At 41.9% G+C, this 22627-nt stretch overlaps 1 protein-coding gene across 3 annotated transcripts in view; it reads left to right on the top strand.

Annotated features, from left to right (window-relative positions):
* SYN3 (synapsin III) overlaps positions 1 to 22627 on the top strand; it is a 458389-nt gene that overhangs the window by 71969 nt on the left and 363793 nt on the right. For all 3 annotated transcript variants that reach the window (XR_006381392.1, XM_044228488.1, XM_044228489.1), the window contains exon 4: positions 14841 to 14932. Coding sequence is in view for 2 of the 3 variants with exons in the window: in XM_044228488.1 (XP_044084423.1) it covers positions 14841 to 14932 (92 nt within the window). In the remaining variant the exon portion in view is untranslated. The remainder of the gene's footprint in view (positions 1 to 14840; positions 14933 to 22627) is intronic.

The following is a 22627-nucleotide window of genomic DNA, read 5'->3' on the forward strand; positions in this document are numbered from 1 at the left end:
TAATCATACATTATATGTTAATAAAGAATTTTTAAAAAGTACCCAGGATTTGTTTTAGTTAAGTATGGTGAGGTGCACGGAAGTGACTGACATGAAAGATAAGTTCATTGTATTCATAGCCCCCTAAATGTAGGTCGCCCACATTGGGGGACCACATGAATACCATGGCCCATTAGGAGGCAGAAGGTGCTAGGGGGAAATGTGGGCGGAGCCTTTATTATGGCTTTGTAGGAAGGAAAAGGCAAGCAGGGTAAGCAGCCTTAGGACGGGCTAGCTGGAATAATTTCAGCAGGCTCTGGGGTGTAGGGGGCTGTCCCTGGTTGTCTGGTACCTGGCCCTGGAGTCTTAGGGCAGGGGGATGGTGGCCTGGAGTGTGAGAGCCCCACAGAGAAGGTGGTTGGCACATGGGCTCTGGATTGGTTTTGGCTTGCATTTGAAAGGCACTCTCTATGATGAGTTATTTACCATCTCTAGGAATTCGCTAAAACTCTGTGAGAGGGAGTCTTTCCAGGGTCAGCAAGGCCTCAGGATGTCAAAACATCAGAATTCAGAAAATAAGACTTGGTTAATACACCTATCTAAAATCCAAAGCCTCACCACACTATAGTTTTTTAAGTCTTTTAAAACAGAACTCTTTTATTTCCATTTAAATCTTATATAAAAACCCCACATTTAAATAAATTAGAGAATAAAAATTACTGCTCTGTTTGATTCATAGTTGGAAAACCCCGAATCCTTTGACCCTCCAGAAATTGACTAAGGCCTCTTCAGAGGCAATTCTCCCTGCAATCCTACCACCACCTCTAGGCCTGTTGCTCCCCTTCCCTTGGGTTGCCAGAAGCCTGGTAGATTAGCTAAGAGCAGAGACCCTGGGGCCAGACTGCTTGTGTTCACTTGGCCTGTAACTTCCCTTGAGAAATAAATGTAATCTCATTATGCCATAGTGCTCCCAGCTATAAAGTGGACATAGTAATGAGAGGACCTACCTCAGGTGGGTACTGTCCTTAGAACAGTGCCTGGCACATAGTAAGTGCTTAAAAACTACTACATTTTAATCCTAATATAAATACCATGTATGATATGAAATTATAAATACACTGCCCCTGGAAATACCCATGGTATCCATATAGCTACCTCATCTCATCCTATTAGAGCTAGTCCGTAGTATCACTATGTTTTGTTTCTGCTTCTCCAAAGACTACAACCACTGCTTCTCCTACTTATGCCTCTGTTGCTGCTGCTTCTCTTACTATTGTTCCTACTGGGATCACCACTGCCACCATCGCCACTGGACATCACTACCACCAAGTGAAAATAGTATCAGCCAGGTCCTTAGAGTAAAAGCAGATGTGAAGGTGCAGAAGACATCACTGCCAAGCCACCACTGACATACTCATCCTACGTCTCTTATACCCTCTTTGCATCCTCCTTTCTCTGGGTGGGGGAGTTATAAGTCCCCAGACACATGGGGCCATCATTGATGAGGCTGTGTATGTAATCTAAACTGATGAGGTGTTTTCTCTGAGCCTGCAAGGTCAGGAAGGACCCATTTCAACTCTTGTGGCACTTGATGTGCACGTGCCATTGTGAATCAGCAGTAAGAGGGTCACCCTGCTCCCCAGAAGTGGACAGAGGACCCCTCCCCAACCTTGCCTTGGCTTCTTGTCATGGGAGTGCACTGATTGCAAGTGGCTCTTTTTCCCTGTCCCTGCCCCTTGCAGTCCCCATGTGGGGATTCGGTTCAGGTTGGCTCTGAGCCCTACCTGGATCATGCGATCTTGGAACTACTTTGGCCCTATGGGAAGAAAATGAGCATCTGAGAAGAAGAACGTGGCTTTTTAGAAACAAGAATCCTTATTGAGGAAAAAGAATCGAGGAACAGCTCCTTTGCAAGGAAGAAAGTGGCCCTTGGTTTCCCCCTTTCCTGAGCCCAGCCTTAATTTGGAGATATTTCACAGTGGGCTTTTGAAGGGTGACTGGTTCATACCAAGCTGCCTTAAATGCTTGAAGCAGAAGCCTATGGGGACTTGCAAATCAACCTCGGGAAGAGAAATTAGCTATGTCTTGTCTCAGAACTACCAAAGCCTGCTCCAAAATAAACACATAAGCCGTGCCGGCCGGGAAAGCATGGGCCCTTTTTCTTCTTCATTTTAGAAACTCCATGTGTGCATTATTTTAAATAGGCGCCAGTACACGAGGCCCTTTTAACAAGATTGAAAACAGATGGGGCCTCAGGCTGTTCAGTAGCTCTCAGAAACGAACATGGGAAGTGCTAAGCCATCTTGTGTCCAGGCGAAGTTCATTTTCTCCTTGAAGCACCAGTCTGCCAGGCCTCTCATTCCCAGGGAGCAGGAGTCTGCTTCCTGCATCAGGTGTGTCAGCCAGGGGAAGGAAGTATCTCCTTTCACTGCCTTTATCCGTGTTTGCATTTACTTAACCCTTTGGCAGCTTGGAAGAAAAGAGGATTGTGCCATCCTTGGAGGCCCCAGGCTTCTGGAGCGGGGAGCATTAGGTTTACCTTCCTTATTATCAATGGGATTATGATCCTTCATGGTTCACATCTCTCCAGAGGCTCCCAGTCTCACTCCAAGTATTAGCCAGAGTCCTTCCCACAGCTATAGGCCCTTCAGGGCTAGAGTTCCTGGCATTCTTCCTGCCCTTTCCTGCCTTGTCTTTCTTGCTTACTCTGATCCAGGCATGCTGGGCTTCTCACTTTTCTTTAAAAATCAAGTGACAGAAAACAAGAGTTGGTGAGGATGTGGAGAAATCAGAACCCTTGTGCATTGCTGGAAGGAATGTAAAATGGCACAGCTACCGTGGAGAATAGTATGGCTATTCCTCAAAAGGTTAAACGTAGAATTACCAAATGACAGAGCAATTTCATTTCTGGGTATAGACCCCAAAGAACTATAAGCAGGGACTCAACCAGATGTTTTTAACTCCATGGTCATAGCAGCATTATTCACAATAGCCAACAAGTAGAAGTACCCTAAGTGTTTACTGACAGATGAATGTGTAAACAAAATGGGGTCTATCCTTACAACGGGATATTATTCAACCTTAAAAAGAAAGGAAATTCTGACAAATGCTACAACATGGGAAACCTTAAAAACATGCTAAGTGAAATAAGCTAGACATAAAAGGACAACTGCTGTATGATCCCACTTATGTGAGGTCCCTAGAGGACTCAGATTCATAGAGACAGAAAGTAGAATAGTAGTTACTGTGACCTGGGGGGAATGGGGAGTTAGGGTTTCATGGGTACACAGTTTTTGTTGGGAATGATGAAAAAGTTCTGAGGATGGATGGTGGTGACAGTCGCATGACAATGTGAATATACTTAATGCCACTGAATTATATACTTTAAAAACAGTTAAAATGGGGCATTTTATGTTGAGTGTATTTTAACACAATGAAAAAAAACTTTGAAAAACAATTGAGCACACTCTGCCTCAGGGCCTTTGCTCTTGCTGTTGCTTTTGCCTAGAACCCTCTTCCCCAGGGTATCCTCACTGAGGTTCTTTGTACCAGTGTCCCCTCCTCAGAGATGCTTGGCCATTCTCTCTGAAATGACACTTCTCCCATGCACATTTCTCAGTCACTCTGTATCATTTCACCTGCTTCATTTTCCTTCACAGGATTTAGTGCCCTGAGTCCTAAAATGCTAGTCTTTCCAAAGTATCTGGTGCCAAGCTGGAGCTGCTATAGAACAGCAGGGCCTCAGTGTCTGGGGTTCAAATCTCACCATGTTCCCAGAAGCCCCAGTGGGAGGAAGTGGCAGGTCCTCAGCTCAGGGTGCAGATGGGATTAAACAGAGAGTAGGTGAGACACAAAGAGACGGGTGGGACCCAGCTCTGCGAAGAGAAGAGGAAGTCCATGCTATGGGTCGCAGCGGGTAGGAAAGAAGGGTTGAAAGAAAGGTCTTTTCATTTCTACAACCCTGAAAAGGAGTTTGAACCTTAAAAATGAAAAAATTAAAAAGTACATTAAGGTAGGGTAGAGCATTTGAGTTTCTCAGAGTTTTGACGGAGAAGATATTCCTACCATCACATTTCAAGTTTCAGTTGGGAGAAAGAAACTCTGTAGAAATTAAATGTCATTAGCCTGCTCAAGTTCCCTCAGTGTCTCCCCTTAGCATACATGGCAAGGTCATGTGCTCAACTACATCTCAGCTCTTCTCACCCCAGACAGTTCCTCCCAGAGCTCCAGCCTCCCAGTTTCGCACACACCTATGATATGACTGCATGCAACTGTCCATCAGTGGCCTTTACTTCTGAATCCCAGTCTCCAAGCCTTCAAATCTTCCATTGTCCCTCTGGGGAAATGCGGGGAAACTTTCACACCTGGTTTGCTTAATCCTATAAATACACTTTCCTGAACATTCAGCAGAGTAGTGTTTGAACATGTGGAGCCAGCTCGGCAACGAGGAAAAGTAGATGTCGAGGCGACATTAACCATCATTTTCTCCGTGTACTTAAGCTGTTGCCTTACCATTTCTGAACATTTGCCTTACCTGTTGTAGGTAACAAAGTCTGTGGTAGGTGGCAATGCTCTTTTCTAGGTCTCTCAACCTTAAAAGCTCAGGAGCCTGAGGTGGTCCCACCATTCTGTCTCCCTAAAGACTTCCCCTCCCCCTCCTTCCTCTTACCTCTCTCCCATCCCCCTTCCCCTCCTTTCCTTCCTTCCTTCCCTGAAGACATTATCAAAAGCTCTCTTCATCCTTGAAGCTGACCTGGCAAAGGATGTTGTGTCCAATGGGTATTCTTCTTTGATTCTCAGTTGCTGCTGTTTCTTGTGGGTACAGTTTTCGGGGAAGGACACAGGAAGGGGTGAGTGGCAGAGCAGAACTCGAGCATTCCCAGGTGCCCTGGCTGCCATCCACCAGAACCCCACCTTAATCTTTACTAAACGCACATCTAAGCTCTGGAGAACAAAGCTGGGCCATTTAAAAAAATCATTAAAAACCAGAGTGGTGCCACATTTATTAGTAATTTTTTTTCAAACTGGACTTCTGGGGTTCTTGCATTGGCAGATGTGGTGGTGATGGTGGTGATGGTGATGTTGAATCTTCCTCGTTTTCTTCATCGACTATGTGAAGGGGATGATGTTGCTCATGAGGATAGTGATGGTGGCAACACCTTAACCCTGTCATCCAGAATAAAATCCTGATGGGATCGATCCACTGGCCCCTCCGATCTCTTCTCCTTCCACTCATTCCCTCACTCCCTCCATTCCAGCCACACTGCCTTTCTTGCTGTTCCTTGACCCCTGCACTTATGCTCCAGCCTCGGGGCCTTCCTCCTTGCTGTTCTTTCTGCCTACAAAGCCCTTCCCCCTCTTACTCTATGTTTAGCAAAACTCCCTCATCTTGCTTATCTCACTGATCAAGTGCCACCTTCCCCTGTCCCCCCTTATTTGACATAACACTCACCTCCCGGTGCTTTGTCCTCTTACCCGAATTGGTGTTTCTTTCCCTGACATATAGTTTATTGTTCATGGCCTATCTCCCCCACTAAATACAAATTCCACAAGAATAGGGAATGTTGTTCCTTTTACTTCTACGTCATCAGACCCTATCCTTGGCATAGTAGCTGTTAAGTGCCCGAATGAATGGAAGAATGGAGTCAGAGTTGTCGCTCTCTTACTCCATAACCTTGTGATCTTGGCTGAAGTCATTTGTTCTCTCTGCTCTTCAGTTTTCTCTGTTTTTAGTGGAAATGCTAATATCTACCCTCATATCAAGAGGTTGTTGTAATGATCCAATCAAATAACACAACTGTGATAGCTCACATTCATTATGCACTTATTTTCACTTATGCACCTTGCTAAGGGCTTTTTATCAATTCATTTAATGCTCACAACCACCATAGGAAGACTCATTTTACAGATGAAGGACCAAGGCAGAGAAAGACTAGCGTGCTTCTAGTTGTACAGCAAGTTAAGGCATGGAGCTCACACTCAGACTTGTGGTCTGAGTCTGAAAACCACTCTATACCAAACACTTTGTAAACTGCAAATCACTGTTGTTGATTTTTTGCTCTGTTTCTAAAATGTGGCCAATCCTACCTAATTTTAGATTTTCCATTACTTAAACATTTAAGAATGTAGGTTTTATCATTTTTATTTTTTCTGTATTTTTATACTTATTTGGACATATTTTTATGTATTTATTGCTCCCTGCCCTGCCTTCTACACAAACACACACACACAGGAGCATTATGATGTTTTGTTGAGCAGAAGATGCCTTTACATCTCCCCACCATCAGCACACTGACCCGGTGGCCCAGGCCCTTCATTGAGATGCCAGGTGCTGCTCCTGAGTGAGATTTCCTCAACTGGAATGGGCCACTGAGAGAGTCTGCAGACTCTCAAAGCCTCTTTTGTCTACAAGATGAATCTGAAATGGTGCAAAAGACTTCAGATACCAGTCAAGAAAGTCACTGAACTCACTGGGCCCTCAGAACTAAACACACAGCCTGTGCCGGGAAACCTACAGGAAGCAGTTCTTGCCAACAGCAAGCCATGGGCCACCTGCCAAGTGCTTGCTGGAGCGGGCACTTCGAAGAGGCAGAGTGATGAAGAAGGCACAGGGGCCTGTGGCTTTTGATGACATGGGAAGGTATGAAAATGAAGGCGGCCACATGCATAAGCAAAGCCCAAAACCAGCCAAGCAGCCCTTTAGTTGACCCAGCTCTGCAGTACAACACAAGTCGCCTCCACTAAACCACTTGGTGCAGTGTGAAAGGTGTTGGCCTGGGTTTGGGTCCCAGCTGATGTGACTATCGGATTGTAACTTTGGAAAAAGTGACTTTGCCTCCCTGGGCCTCACCTTTGACACCACAAAATAGACATTCATTTGTTCAGTGATAATTATTTGAGCATTGTGATGTATGCCAGTTACTGGTTTGGGGATGGGGATAGAGCCATGAATGAAACAGACCTTGCTGCCCCCTGGAACTTCTCTGGTTGAGAGAGACGGGCAATTGAATACTAAATTGGGATGGATGTAAATTATGTCAGTTGGGGATAAGTGTACAATTATGTCAGTAGGGGATGAGTGTAATAGGGTGAGTTCTAGCGAGGAAAGGGGGCATGGCGCACAGCAGGTACTTTGCAGGGGGTTACCTGGGGGTGGGGGGGCATCACTGAGCAGAGGTTAAGAGTGGAGTGAGGAAGGGGGCCTTGGCTGCCATCTCTAGGAAGCTCTAAGTATTGGAGGGCTGGAGCCTGGGATTTGCTCAGCATGCTTGGCAATGGAGAAGGGACCAGTGTGGCAAAGGCAGAGTGAGCTGGAAGTGGGGAACAAGGAGTGATGGGAGGCAATGTCAAGGAGGTCATCGGTTGTTAGTGTCTAAATTATGTGGGACATTAGAGGTCAGGTAGGGCTTAGGCATTCTGTATTTAGTGCTACTTTATTATTGTTGTGTGTCCTTCTAATGAGTCTCTTAGACCTCGTGAGATTCTGTGAAAGAACTTAAGACCTGAAGATCACAGTACACACAGAATGCTGATTTTTTTAAAAGGAATTTGTTAATGACACAGTTTTGTTCCCAAGAGTAAACATAACAATCTATTAGGGATTACAGTGGAATTTTGATGATAACTTGCTAGAGGATGTAGGAATGCCCTAATCCTACCTTGAAAATCACCACCACCACCACTGTGTTCTAGGTTCCTAAGATAGCCAAATACACAGGGAGAAATAGCAAAAAAGAGTTGAAATACCACTAAGTGTTAGGCGGCCGAGACTCCTCCAATCCCAGTGCAGCGGTCTCTGCTAAAGCTGGCGTGAATCCTGAAGTTAGGCTCCAGATCATTTGTGGATGTTACTTATCAAGCATGTGGCTGTTATTACTGAATATGCCCAAGGTACAACAAACACAATTATGAAAAGAGAGAGCAGGACCTCTGGGACTTCTGGGAATCCGTCAACTCATGGAAGGGAGAGCAGCAGAGGGAAAGATGGATACTGAGGTGAGGTGAGCACGTTTGAGGAGCTACAGGGAGGAGGGAGGAATCAACATGATGACCACCCAGGTCAACAGGCACTCAACTGCAGAACAGCCAGAATCACACGTGGTTGCCCGACTTTTCAATCTAGCAATGACCTTGCCTGCTTTCAGCTATAGCATGATGATGTCCTGACCCACAGACTAACAGTCCTCTGCATGGGGTGTAATGGGAAAGGTTGGAGAATAGAGCCCAGGATCAGAGGTTGACCACCTCACAGTAGGAAAGGTACTGGAGGCTGCCCACCTTTTCCTATCAACTCTGTCTGTCTGTCTATCTCTTTCTCTCTCCTTCTGAAAAATCTATGGAATGCCTAAGGCTGTGAAAAGGGGAACACTCTAAGGGTTTAAGGGTACAGTCTGGACCAGATAGGTCTTCACTAACTGACAGGAATTTCTAGTATCTTATCAGCCACCCTTGGATTCCAGAACAGTCTGTCTGCCAGTTTCTTGCCCTCAGGATCTCTGGACAACATCTTTTTGTGTCAGAATCCTCCTTCAGTCAGGCTTTGTGGTCAAGGCCGATAGCTGCCACCTTCACATTCCCACACATTCTTGGTTTCTTATTCACATTCCCATCAGTCATCCATTTCCAAGTCCCACTTTCAGTTTCTGTCCCATTGATCTGTTGGCCTAATTGCATCCTTCAACTCACCATAATGATTGCAATCACCACTTCCATTCTGTCATCAAAGTCATTATCATCACAAATGCAATTATTAGTAACCAGCTTTGAATACCCCCATGCTTTCAGAAATATTATCTACTTGGCATCACATGCTTGCCAGGTGCCAGTTCCAGTGAGAATGCAGCCAAAGACCCTGTAGAAAACTGAATGCATTCCATGTTATTACCCTGCATGGGGTGGGGGGGAGCACATGTGTACGTGTGCTTGTGTGTGTGTGTGCATGCGCCCACGTGCATGTGTGTTTCGGAACTGAACATGAGTTTAGTTGTAAAGAGGTGCTTATATCACCTTCTGATCTAAGGAGCTATAGAAAAGATTTTGTTGGTGGATAGGTTTCCAACCATATCTTGTACCTGTAACAGAGCTTAGAGACTAGAAAATTCTTTGCCCGTATTTGTTATGTATGTATGTATTATTATGTATGTATGTGTGTATGTATATATGTAACCACTCCCCTCCTCGGCAGCCTCCCATGTTTCCCAGTGCCCCCTCCCCACAAAATGTTAATGCCCTACCCCTGGACCAGTGAAAATGATATTCAAAAGGGACTTTGCAGATGTGATTATATTATGGACCTTTGGATAGAGAAAGTGACTCTGATTATCTGGGCGAGCACACACAAGTCTTTAAAAATTACCTGTCCCCAGCCAGAATTACCTCTGGCTGGGGACAGAAATGTGGCAGATGTGGAAGTTAAATGTCTAAGGATAAGAAGGACTTGATGTGCCATTATTAGTTTGAGGACAGAGAGTGCTATGAGGCACACAGTGCAGATGGCCTTAACTGTCTGGGGCAGGCTCCCAGCTGACACCAGCAAGGAAGTGGACCTCAGTCCTCCAACCACAAAGGGCTGAATTCTGCCAACTACCTGAAGGAGCTTGGAAGCACTTTTCTTCCCAAAGTCTTCCAATTAAAAAAGCCCAGATGATTGACACCTTCATTTGGGCCTTGTGAAGCCCAGAACAGAGAAAACAGCCAAACTAATATGGTCTTCTGACCTACAGAGCAGTGAGATAATAAACTTGTGTTGTTTGAAGTTGTTTACTTTGTGGTCATTTGTTATGAAGTAACAGAAATACTAGTAAGGGAAGATGAATGCACTATATAATGATATTTGTGTCCCCTCACAAGGAGTTCAAGATCCTTCTGGACTGGTCTCTGACCCACCTTTCTAGTCCTGTTTCCTATTATGTTCTTGCATAAACTCCATGCCCCAGCTACAAAAGACATCCCACCTTCCATTGACCTGATGGCCCTATGTTCTTACCTGTGCTTTTTTTTTTTTAATTGTGTTATGTTAGTCACCATACAATACATTGTTAGTTTTTGATGTAGTGTTCCAAGATTCGTTGTTTATGTATAATACCCAATACTCCTGTGCTTTTGTTACTAGAAGCTTAGATTGGGCTTTTCCCCTCCTTTCTGCTTAAAAACACTTTCCACAGTGTTATGGTGTCTAATGGATCTGACAATGGACAGAGTTTCACAAGGCAAGCTATATAGCATGCATACGTATCTGGTCATCACAAATAAAAATAACAACTTATTCAACAAGCACTTTTGGATACCTACTGTGTGCCTGAAGCTGAGTATAAGGCAGTGAACATCTTTCTACTAAAAATATTATTGCTTGGCATTCCTTTTTCATAAGATGTGACGTGATAATTTTTCCTTCAGTGATAATTGGGGGAACACTAGTTGAGAAAGAAAGAGCTATAAAATGAAAAGCATTATAGATATAATTGACTCAGTTGATTATAACTCTTTTATTTTAAAAATGAAAAGAATTAGAGTGGAGAGTAAGGGATTTGCCTGTGGTCATGGTCATTGGGTCATTGTCAAATCCAACATTTAGATCCCTGGTCCTCAGACTTCAAGTCCAATTCCTTTCCCACTATTCTTTGATTCCTCCATGTACATGTTTTTAAAAGTCACAAACAGGAAAGCTCAAATAATCCAGAACTTTCAGGTATAATTGAGATCAGTGTTGAAAAACTCCCACACCAGTTCTCAGTTAGCAATAACTGCACCTCGGATAAATCTCATTGGCTACGGTATGCCACTGTGCAAAGCCACCAGGTTTTAACAAGAGTAACAAAATACAAAATCCCCGTATGTGCTTAATACTGCAAAAATCTGCCTGTCTTTAATGATGTCTAGAGATAATCTCCCACAAATGTATAACATAATTATTTTCCCTTTCAAAACAAAATCTTGACAATCAAAATTATACACAGCCTCCTTCATCTTCCAAAGCCATACATCATGGTGTTATTTTTTTCTGTTAAAAATAAGGGAAATAAATTCTTTAAAATGCTCCTCATAGCAGATGGGGGAAAATATAATGCAGTCGAGATAGTGGGCTCAAGCTTTCAGTAAGGTGTAAAGAAGCTCAAATAATAGAGGATGTTTAGCCCAGTGCTGAAACCCAAAAGTTCCTTTATAAAGCAAAGAGAAATTTGTAGGTGCAGATGAGCATGACAGCAGTGGCGTGCCATAGGCACCATTCTTCAGTATGGGCAAGACTCGAAGTCATCGTGGTGCTTGACTTCATGAACCTCTCAGCCCGCCTACCATACTTAACAAAACGGAAGGGGCTGAGCTCTTGATTTTTTTTTTAATTCCTTTTATGGACATTGGGGAGGGTATGTGCTATCCCTTTTTAACCTTTAGTGAGGTGGGGATCCCCTGAGGAGCTCTTTGAAAGGTCAGGCCACAATGGTGGGTTGCAGTGTGAATCAGAATAGAACACATTCCCTTCAGCCAGTCATATCACTGGGGAAACATTCAGCTGGTTTATTCAGGATAGAGCCTTTGAGGACATCTGGTTGTCCAGTGACCTTATTTTGGAGTGGTTGAGGAGGACGACTTTATCTGATCAGAAGGGTGGTTATCCTACTTTGTCTTTGGACCTGTTATCACTGGACCCTCTTTGGGCTACTTCCCTTTGGAATATTGTACTACTTGATATCAAGACTTACTGTAAAGCTGCAGTAATTGAGACAACTTGGACTAGACTCCAGGATAGACAAACAGGTCGCATATGAAGTGACTTGAGGTTTGACAAAGCACTGATGCAATTCAGTGAAAGCATATTTAATAAACAATGTAAAGTATTTGAAAAACCATGTAGAAAAATTGAACCTTGAGTCTTACGTTAGATCTTATATAAAACTTTAATTCTAGGTGGACTACAGATGTAAATGTGCAAAGACTTTGTTTCTAAAAAATGTCACGTTTCTATGTATCAGGGGTTAGCGTGTGGAGATATCTTTGGGGGGAGACCGTTCAACCCACTACAGTTTCTTTTTCTTTCTTTCTTTTTTTGCTTAAATGGTTATTCACTTATTTTTTTACAATTTTTAAAATTGTGTTATGTTAGCCACCATACAATACATCATTAGTTTTTGATGTAGTGTTCCAAGATTCATTGTTTACACATAACACCCAGATCTCCATGCAATACATGCCCTCCTTAATACCCACCACCAGGCTTACCCGTTCCCCCACCTTCCTCCCCACTACAGTTTCTATGTGAACTCTGAGGCTCTTCAAAAATAGGTGCCCTTTGAGATTCTACCAAGAGGGCCATCATACTATCTTGAAGGAAAAGTGCTTGGATACTTCTGTGTTCATTTCCAAGTTTTGTTTGTTGAAGTTTTTAAAAATGAAATACAGAAGAGTACCCTCTCTTCACTACCCCAACTCTATGCTTGATCCAACAGAGACTTGCTACACTACGAACCCAAGCATTCACCTCCTATAATCATTCATAAACCATAACTGGGAGATAATTCTAGAAACCTTGAGCTGAACACGATGAACTTCTAACTTGTATATCCAAGCCTGAGTGTGTCTTTTATATAGATACCTCTTTCCATTTGGGCAGCAAGAAAGCCTCTGGGGCTTTGCCACCTTGGAGTTGGAGATTCTATCATTCAAAACACTGATTTACTCCCTTTCTTCACATTTTTTGGTAACCAAATGTTCTGTGTTGCAACTTTCTTCTGACTTCTTTTTCTCTGCACACTCACGCAACAACTTTTATTACCAGTTCTTCTTTGTAATCTCGCCAATGAAGTATCTTAAACATGATGGGACTGAATTTTTAGGGCATTAGACTTAATAAACAGGTCATTACCACTATTTACTAACCTGGACTCATTAACGGAGCTCTTTTTTGCTTTTTACCTTGCCACAACATAATGAGGCTATTAATTAAAACAAGAGACATAAGTGCTCTGGGTTTCCTTTAATGTCATCTGGGGAGATGACTAGGTCTTTGGTCATAATTCTGTTAAATGTTTCCAAGGGGATACATTTAAATCACTGTGAAATGATATTTCCTTTCAACATGAACTTGGTTTTCTCTTCAACTGGGTTATTTTTAGGTCCCCAAAATTCCCAGTTGTAATCCACCCAGTGCCTGATTCAGCTAAGCAGTGGGGGTAGGGAGCTATACCAGTTAAAAGCATAGGCTGGAGTCAGACTGCCTGGGTTTAAATTCTGGCTCTGCTACTTACTGTGTACATTTTGCAAGTTATTTAATCTTTCTTTGCCTTGGTTTTTTCATCTGGATAAGTGTGAGGATTAAATTAATTCGTACATGTAAAATGCTTAGGACAGTATCTGGCACATAGTGAGTTTTTCATATGTATGAGAAGCTATTTTTATTCATTTAATCTTGAGAAATAGCTTTTGGCATCTTCTGTGTGTAAGGCACAGTTTGGTACTATGCATTTTCTAGGATAGGGTTACAGGTTCAACTGTCTCACAAAATTCACATGTTGAAGTCCTAAGCCCAGTACCTCAGTGTGATCTTATTTGGAGATAGGATCTTTCTAGAGTTAAAGTGAGGTCATTAGGATGGACCCTAATGCAGTGTGAGTGGTGTCCTTATAAAAAGGGTGTCTTTGGATACAGAGACATGTACAGAAGGAATATGGTGTGACGAGAAGGGAGAAGGTGGCCATCTACGAGTCGAGGGGAGAAACCTGAAACAGATATTTTCCTCATGGCCCTCAAAAGGAACCAACCCTACCAACACCTTATTTTTGGACTTCTAACCTCCAGAACTATGGGAAAAGAAATTTTTGCTGTTTAAGCCACCTAGTGGTGTATTTGTTACCTTAGGAAACTTAGATGGTTATAATAACGTGGAATCACTGTCCCCAAGGAGTGTATAATCTGGTAGGAGGGATGTATTCCATAGGGCTTTGATCAAAAGCAACAGAAATTCAGCAGATCTTGCTTAAACAAGTAAAAAGGCAAAAAGATGAACTTACAAAGATACAGAGGTATTGCCTAAAACCCAAGGATAGGATTGTAGCTGGCACATAAACATCAAGAGTACTCCTCATCTCTTGCCTCTACTCCTCCTCTCTTAGTGACTGTGATATTTCTCCCTCCACCCCCTTATTTTCTGTACTTTCCCAATCCAGATGGCAGGAAACATGGTCTTTAATTATACTTAGGTTTTATGTATTAAATACAGCCCAGAAAGAAATTACATGAATCACTCAGCAGTTTCAAATTCTAATACAAGGGCACCTTATTTCCACACCCTGGGTCAGGTGCCAACCCCATCAGCTGTGACAGTGAGAGCAGTATTTCAGTGCATACACATGGTTCCTATACTGTAACCATGTAGGTGGATAAAGGGGAGGGGCCATGACCAAAAGAGGAAGCAATGGGCAGATGATGAGGAGGACTCCATTAATTGGGATACACGATTACTAGCTGTGATGTTTTACCACTGCATAACCTGAAGCTGAAGAAATCTAGGGAAAATGTTATATTGAACAGTCTTTGGCCTTGTGTAGTCCTGAAGCTGGAGTGGCTTCTTCTGCTTTCAAGGAACTAGAAATTAGTAGTGGTTAAAAGCATAGGTCCTTGAATCAGAGACAGGTGGGTTTTGATCTAACTTTACCTTTTATTAATTATGTGGCCTTGGATATGACAACATGCCTCTGCACCTCAGGTTTCTCAGGTTTCAGAAAGGAAAGTAAATAATATTACCAACTTCCTAAGTTTCAGGAGAGGCATAAATGTGTACTTGGCACATAAAGAACCCAATAAATGTTAGTAGTTTTTAGCGTTGTTAGTTTTTGATGAATCCTTTTGTGTTTTGCTTTCTCCTTCAGGCTGAATTCTCAGAGTTGAACCTAGCTGCCTATGTTACTGGGGGCTGTATGGTGGACATGCAAGTCATGAGAAATGGCACCAAGGTTGTGAGGTAAGGAGGACTGAGAATCAGAAAGCCTTCATTCAAGAGGCATGTGTGGGATACCTCACAGAGCTAATAACCCCTCTGTCAGCTGCCTCTGACCTGACTTCTGCACTACATGTACTCTCATGTACCGAGTATTACTTCCAAAGAGTTCTAGGTGCTATTGCTATAGGAATGACTAGCAACACAAATAATTGAGGGAAGCCGTGGTGGTGGGCTGGAATGAGCCCTGGGCTTGCAGAGAAGAGACTGGATTCCATTTCTGGCTTTGTGATTCTATTCAGGTGTATTATTTGGTCTCTTTTACCCTCTGATTCCCATCTGCAGCATGATTGCAGCACACAAGTAACAGACATGGATGTGAGATCGCCCTGTTCATTCTAAAGAGCTGTACAAGTGTAAGGGTTTATTAGAATGAGCTATGGCCTGTTTCCAGCATATGGCAGACTAAATGTTCAAAGAATCCCCTCCTAGGACATCAAACCTTAAGGTACTGGATATGCCATTTTCCAGAGAATCAGTCTATAATGTATGTTGAGCTTGAGGTGGAGTGAGAAAATTCTTCAGAAGCCCAGAAAAGTCAAGAAAGCACAAATCCACAGAAGAGATAAAGAGTTATATTAATATATTTCTACCTGTATTTCTAATGTTAACATATTAAGCAACCAGAATAATACAGACCAGGTCTCATGAGGGTTTAGCTGGGGAAGAGATAGGATTCAGATTTGGGAAAGTAAAACAGGAAGAACTTTGAGGAAGAGGTGGCACTGGTTCTAACCCTTATCAGTGGTGGAATATGGGTATTCTATGCATCTTAAGGGGAGGAAGCAGTCTTTGTAAATGCAGACAGGCAAAAAGACCCTGCTTGGGTATTTATGATAATTCAACTAATTCAGTCATCATTCACTGAGAGCCTACCATGTGCCAAGAAAGACATTATGTGACTTTCCATTTCTAATAATGTTGGGCTAGATTATCTGGACCAACATTTCCATGGAAAACAATTTAAAAAACTGGTTTTAAATAATATCATCTCTAAAGCCTTCAAAGAATTGGCAAGTCATTAAGGTATTACCAAGAAGAGAATGATGGGGAAAAGGAAACTCAGAGAGATGAATGTGTACAAAAGTTATATTTTTCTATGAAATTTGCTAAGTCTGGCAAATTTGAAAACTGGTTTTGATAGCTTAGCAGGAACAAGGGTGGTAGAAATCAATGTCCACTCAAGGTGGAGAGTGTAATGATAGGCCCTCCTCACAATAAGCTGAGACCCAGAAGGACCACATCTTCAAGGTAAATGTGAATTATAAGTACATGAGCCCTTACAAGTAATTGCAGCTTAAACTGCAGTTTGATTTGTCATCCAGGGAAACTTAAATTTGGTTTACGGTGATCCCAAACATGCCAGAAGTAAAAAACAAATCATATGTAGAGGAAGGCACTTTCATCTTAAGCTTCAAATAATTTTTTTGTACAATAGCTAGCACAGAGTCCTAGATAACCAGGCATAGACACCATGAATGAGAAGAAACAGAAACAATAGACAACATAAAGAGACCTGAAGGACATCAGATACTGGACTAATCAAACAGCAATTCTTTTTTTTTCCCCCCCAGATATCATTGTTTTGGGGGGGGGGAGTTGGTATTTTTCTTTATTAAAAATTTTTTTTAAATTAACACATAATGTATTATTTATTTCTGGGGTACAGGTTTGTGGTTCATCAGTCTTATACAATTCACAGCACTCACCATAGCACATACTTTCCCCATCAAACAGCAATTCTTAAAAAAAAAAAAAAAGTTATTAAGTTGAAAAAAATCAGGTTTGAAGATATCTTCCAGAAATAGAAAACAATAACAATAAAAAGTGATACAGCCAATTTTTTAAAGATTTTATTTATTTATTTGAGAGAGAGAGTGTGAAAGGGGAGAGGTCAGAGGGAGAAGAAGGCTCTCCACTGAGCAGGGAGCCCGATGTGGGACTCAATTCCGGGACTCCAGAATCATGAGCTGAGCTGGAGGCAGTCGTCCAACCAACTGAGCCACCCAGGCACCGGACACAGCCAATTAAAAAAAAAAAAATCAAATACAACTTCTAGAAATGAAAACTACACTAATCAATCACTAATTATTGGATGTGTTGTGTTTGGCAATATATGACACACCATTGAAAAGGCACTAATAAGTGAAAAGTAGAGCTGAAGAAATTATCCTAATAAAGCACAGAGAGGAAAAGAAGAAATGCAAAAGAGTTGATTAGATTTTGTGAGAAAGTCTCTCATTTAAACAGAATTCCAGAGGCGCCTGGATGGCTCAGTGGGTTAAATCCTCTGCCTTTGGCTCAGGTCATGATCTCAGGGTCCTGGGATAATCTCAGGGTCCTGCTCATGTCGGGCTCTCTGCTCAGCGGAGCCTGCTTCCTCCTCCTCTCTCTCTCTCTCTCTCTCTCTCTGTCTACTTGTGATCTGTCAAATAAATAAATAAAAATCTTTAATAAAATAAATAAATAAATAAAATAAACAGAATCCCAAAAAAAGAATGGAGCAGAGGCAGTCTTTTAAGAAATGATGGTTGAGAACCTTTCAGAGGGATACCAAACCACCAAAACCAGAAGCTTACTACTTTTCAGGGATCAATAAAAAGAATTATATACTGACACACAATAGTGTAAGTGCAGAAGGATGAAGAAAAGCATTAAAAACAGCCAGAGAGGAAAAGGCAGATTACTTTATTAGAGTAACTGACAGCTCCCAGGCAGCAGCAGTAGAACAACAGCTTCAGGTGGCCAAAAGAAAATAATCACCAAGCTCTTCCATCTTCAGAGAAATATTTTTTATGAATAAAGGCAAAATAAAAACATTTACAAAGAGAATACTCTCACTAAGGAAGATTGTAAAGAACCTGCTTTCGGCAAAAAGAAAATGATCCCAGAATAACAGAGCTACAAGTAGATGTGTACAACAAAGAAGGTAGTAAATGTAAATAAATATTGTCTATAAATAATAATAATAATAATGTCTTACAGATTTAAAAAATACACAAAGAATTAAAATACATGACAGGAAGATAGTATGGGCTGAGAGGAAATGGAATTAAGGTGTTCTGAGGCCCTTGTATTGTTAGGGAGGTAAGTAAATGTATCAATTAACAACAGGCTGTGAAAAGTCATAGATGAGGGCACCTGGGTGGCTTTCTAATCGTGAAGCGTCTGCCTTTGGCTCAGGTCAGGATGTCAGGGTCCTGGGATTGAGCCCTGCATTGGGTTCTCTGCTCAGCAGGAAGCCTGCTTCTCCCTCTCCCACTCCCCCTGCTTGTATTCCCTCTCTCTCTGTGTGTGTCTCTCTCTGTCAAATAAGTAAATAAAATCTTAAAAAAAAAAAAGTCATAGATGCATGATGTAATTGCCAGTAATTTAAGTGATTACTTAAAATAAAGAAAAGAATGTAGTAAAACTTAAAAGCTATAAGAGAGGGAGGAGCACCTGGGTGGCTCAGTCGGTTGTGTCTGACTCTTGATTTCAGCTCAGGTCATGATCTCAGGGTGTTGGAATTGGGCCCTGCACTGGGCTCTGGCTCAGGATGGAGTCATATTGTCCCTCTCGCTTTATTCCTCTCTCACCCCACCCCCTGCTCTCTCTCAAACTAACAAATAAAATATATATATATATATATATTTTTTTTTTTTTAAAGCTACAAGAGAGGGAATAGAAGAAATAGTAGAGTACATGAAAGAGAAAAAACCAACATGGAATGTGTATTACAACTAAAATAAGATGGTGGATTTAAATCAAAATATATAAGCAGACTGATTATTATTCTAAATGGCCTGTATAGCAGTGCTGGTTATTAAAGTATTTAAAATTTGCTATACAAGTTGGTAAATAGCTTCTGCCCTCAACCTGAGTGTCTTCAGCTACACTTACCCCATGGATGGGCAGATAATTGGACTGCTCTTTTGTCCCCCAGTTCACCACATTGCTGTCCCGCAGCTCATATCCTTGTTCTTCCCATGGTCAGAGGATGCCCAGACATTATAGGGAAGGCACACCCTTGGAAGCAGTGGTGGAACCCCAGAAAGAAAATTCCTGATTTCCTCGGTCTCTTCAAGGCTGTAAATGCCTGTGCGTCCACTGGAGTCGCCCTCTTATGGTCACTTGTGAGAACTACAACCTCCACAAAGTACCCTTTAAGTTGTTAAATATTATCACCAATATATATCATTAATTGCATTAAATGTAAAAGGACTGAATGCTCTAGCTTATAGAGCATCTACATTAAAAACTTTTAAAGTAGGTTTTTTAAAATCCAGCTATATTCCATTCACGGTACTCATCTAAAACATAAGAGTATAGGAAGTTTGGAAGTTAAAGGATGGAAATACACACACACACACACACACACACACATACACATACACATTTAACTGGTCAAAAGAAAGCTAGCTGATGTAGCTGTACTAATATCAGGTGAAAAATGTTACTAGGGCAAAGGAAGTAATTTATTATCATTAAGATAAGAGACACTAATTTTAAATTTATGAGCATCAAACAAAAATGCCTCAAACTATACTTCAGAAACTATCAGATTTATTTGTGCTTATTTATACCCTGCTTCCTTATCTGGAAAAGGAACTGAATTGTCTTATTTTGTAATACATAGAAATGGGAACATGCATCCTATTAGTTCTCAAACTTGGCTATAGATTAGAATCACCTGGGAAATGTTTTTAAAATCCTGATGACCAAGGAATATGCCGGACCAACTTCACTAGAATCTCTGAAGGTAGGATTTGGACCTCTGTAGTTTTAATGCTCCCTAGGTAATTCCAATGGGCAGCCTGATGGAGAACCTCCCCAAACAGCTCTCACATTGGCCCTGCACTCTGGCTGAGTCAGCTGGGGCCAGTTGTGTTTCCTGACACAGAGACACAGGGAAAAATGCCATGTGATGATGAAAGCAGATTAAAGCGATGTGTCTATAAGCCAAGGAATGCCAGTGATTGCTGTCAGTCACTGTAAGTGAGGAGAGAGACATGAAACAAAATGGAACAGATTCTCTTTCAGCCTTCAGAAGAAACCAATCCTGCCAATGCTTTGATTTCAGATTTTTAGCCTCCAGAACTGTGAAAGAATACTTTTCTGTCGTTTTAAGCCATCCAGTTTGTGGTACTGTCTTTAGGCAGCTCTAGAAAACTAATTTAGTAGTGATTTTCAAATTTTAAATATATATCCACCCCCTAAAGATCTTGACAAAATGCTGATTCTCATTCATTAGGTCTTTAGGTAGGACCTCAGATTCTAAATTACCTACAGTCTCCCAAATGAAGCCAATACTGCCAGACCTGCAGCCTCAGTTTGAGTAGCATGGGTTTGGACTAGTTTCCAGATGCTGCTGCTGCTGGTAGAAGACCATACCTTGAGTAGCCAGAGCTGTGAGGGCAGTTGCCAATATGGCCAAAGCCCTGGGTTCAGGGCTCCATGGAGCTGTTGAGGTTTATTCTGTCCATGCCTAGGATGGTGCTTACTGTCTCAGCTAGATAGCTTGCTTCGGCAACCACAGTTACAGACCTGGGAGAATGTGCACACAAACCAGGTAGCCCCAGCCCAACTCATGGTGTGTCCTGCAGTTAGGGAGTCAGTAAGAATCTTCCTCAGCCATGTAGTGCAGTTTCAAGCCCTAACTGTGGTCTCCCAAAGTAAAATGTTGAACAGTGCCCTTGCCCTGCAAGGCACTATATCCCTTCAAAGAGAATTAGGTGTTGCATTGAAAATGCCTTTAATCACTTCCAAGTGTGCAGTATGAGCAAGGCCTGCATCTTCTGAAGTAATGTTCATAGGAAGTACCTTCAGAAAAGTTGGCCAGGATGGGTGGTAGAGCAGACCACAGCTGGTTTTCTCCAGCATCCGTTCTTTCTTCTTTGGGGAACAGCACTTAGATTTTCCATCTGGGTGACCCCTCCCCAACTTACAGTCTGTGTGGTGTCTAGAGCTGATGTCAGCTGGTGTCAGACTGAATCAGAATATTGCAGTGGGATCCAAGCCAAGCCAGTGAGGAAACCATTGTGACACTTTTACTGGAACCCTTGGGTGGGAGACACGTGTGCATTTTGCTGGGGCTGCTGAGCTGCCGGGATGGATATGTGGAGCTGCTGGTGGCCATCTCTTTTTTCCCTTGAGGGAAGGCTTTGCTGAGGTTGAAGCCAAGCAAAGGAAAATACAGCCAAGGGAGAGACAGAGAGTGAATGACCCAATGATGTTATTCAAGGCCCTGGATCCAGATTCATCTCCAAACCTTAGCCAAAAAAAATCCCTTTTTGATTAAGCCAGCTTGAATTACACATACAAAATTCATGAATTTTTATTTATTTAGCAAACACTTTATAGCACTTCCTACGTGCTAGGCACTATTCCAGGCGTTTAGCATGTATTGACTCATTTCATCCTTTCAGCAACTCTTTAAGGTATGTACTATTATAATCCACATTTTCTAGATAAGAAGGCTGAAGCACCAATGAGTTGGGTAGTAGAATCAAGGCCTCCAGCTGCTAAGTGGCAAATCTAGTGTTTAAACCTAAGCAGTCTGATGACAGAGCTTGTGTGGGGCACCACTGCCCTGGACCAGCTGTTCAAAAAGGGGGAGACTGTTTCACAGAGCTGCTTAAAGGAGTGGAAATTTTCTCCTTGTGAGCAATATGCTAAAGTACCACAGCCATTTGGTAGGAAAATATTGTGGGGATCCAAGCACCTGACTTTCAGGCAATGGGAATTTACTAAAATGAAAGGACATGAATTGGTAACATGAAAACATATGAAAATATGAAGTTCATCAATAAAGTTTAAGTATTTGTTCAGATGCAGAATACTCTAATAATGTAATGGTGGTGTGTAAATCATTTTTAACTCTAGTAAAAGCTTAAAAGACAGAAGTATCTTTTTTTAAACAAATTATTATGTCTTTTAAATAGCTATAGAACTATAAAGTAACTATAGCTATAATCATTTGTTAATGAATACATAATATAAAAAGATGTGAATTGCGACATCAAAAACATAAAATGTTGGAAGGGGGAAGTAAAAGAGAATCTGTATGTGATCAAAGTTAAGTAGTTATCGGCTTAAAATAGACTGTTATTACTATAAGGTGTTTTATATAAGCCTCAAGGTAATCATAAAGTAAAAACCTATAGTAGAATGCAAGTTGGTGCAGCCTCTTTGGAGAACAGTGTGGAGATTCCTCAAGAAATTAAAAATAGAGCTTCCCTACGACCCTGCAATTGCACTCCTGGGTATTTACCCCAAAGATACAGATGTCGTGAAAAGAAGGGCCATCTGTACCCCAATGTTTATAGCAGCAATGGCCACAGTCGCCAAACTATGGAAAGAACCAAGATGCCCTTCAACGGATGAATGGATAAGGAAGATGTGGTCCATATACACTATGGAGTATTATGCCTCCATCAGAAAGGACGAATATCCAACTTTTGTAGCAACATGGACGGGACTGGAAGAGATTATGCTGAGTGAAATCAGTCAAGCAGAGAGAGTCAATTATCATATGGTTTCACTCATTTGTGGAGCATAACCAATAGCATGGAGGACAAGGGGCGTTAGAGAGTAGTAGGGAATTTGGGTAAATTGGAAGGGGAGGTGAACCATGAGAGACTATGGACTCTGAAAAACAGTCTGAGGGGTTTGAAGTGG

The sequence above is a fragment of the Neovison vison genome, chromosome 12 (genome assembly GCF_020171115.1).
Source record: "Neovison vison isolate M4711 chromosome 12, ASM_NN_V1, whole genome shotgun sequence".
Taxonomy (NCBI): Eukaryota; Metazoa; Chordata; class Mammalia; order Carnivora; family Mustelidae; genus Neogale; species Neogale vison.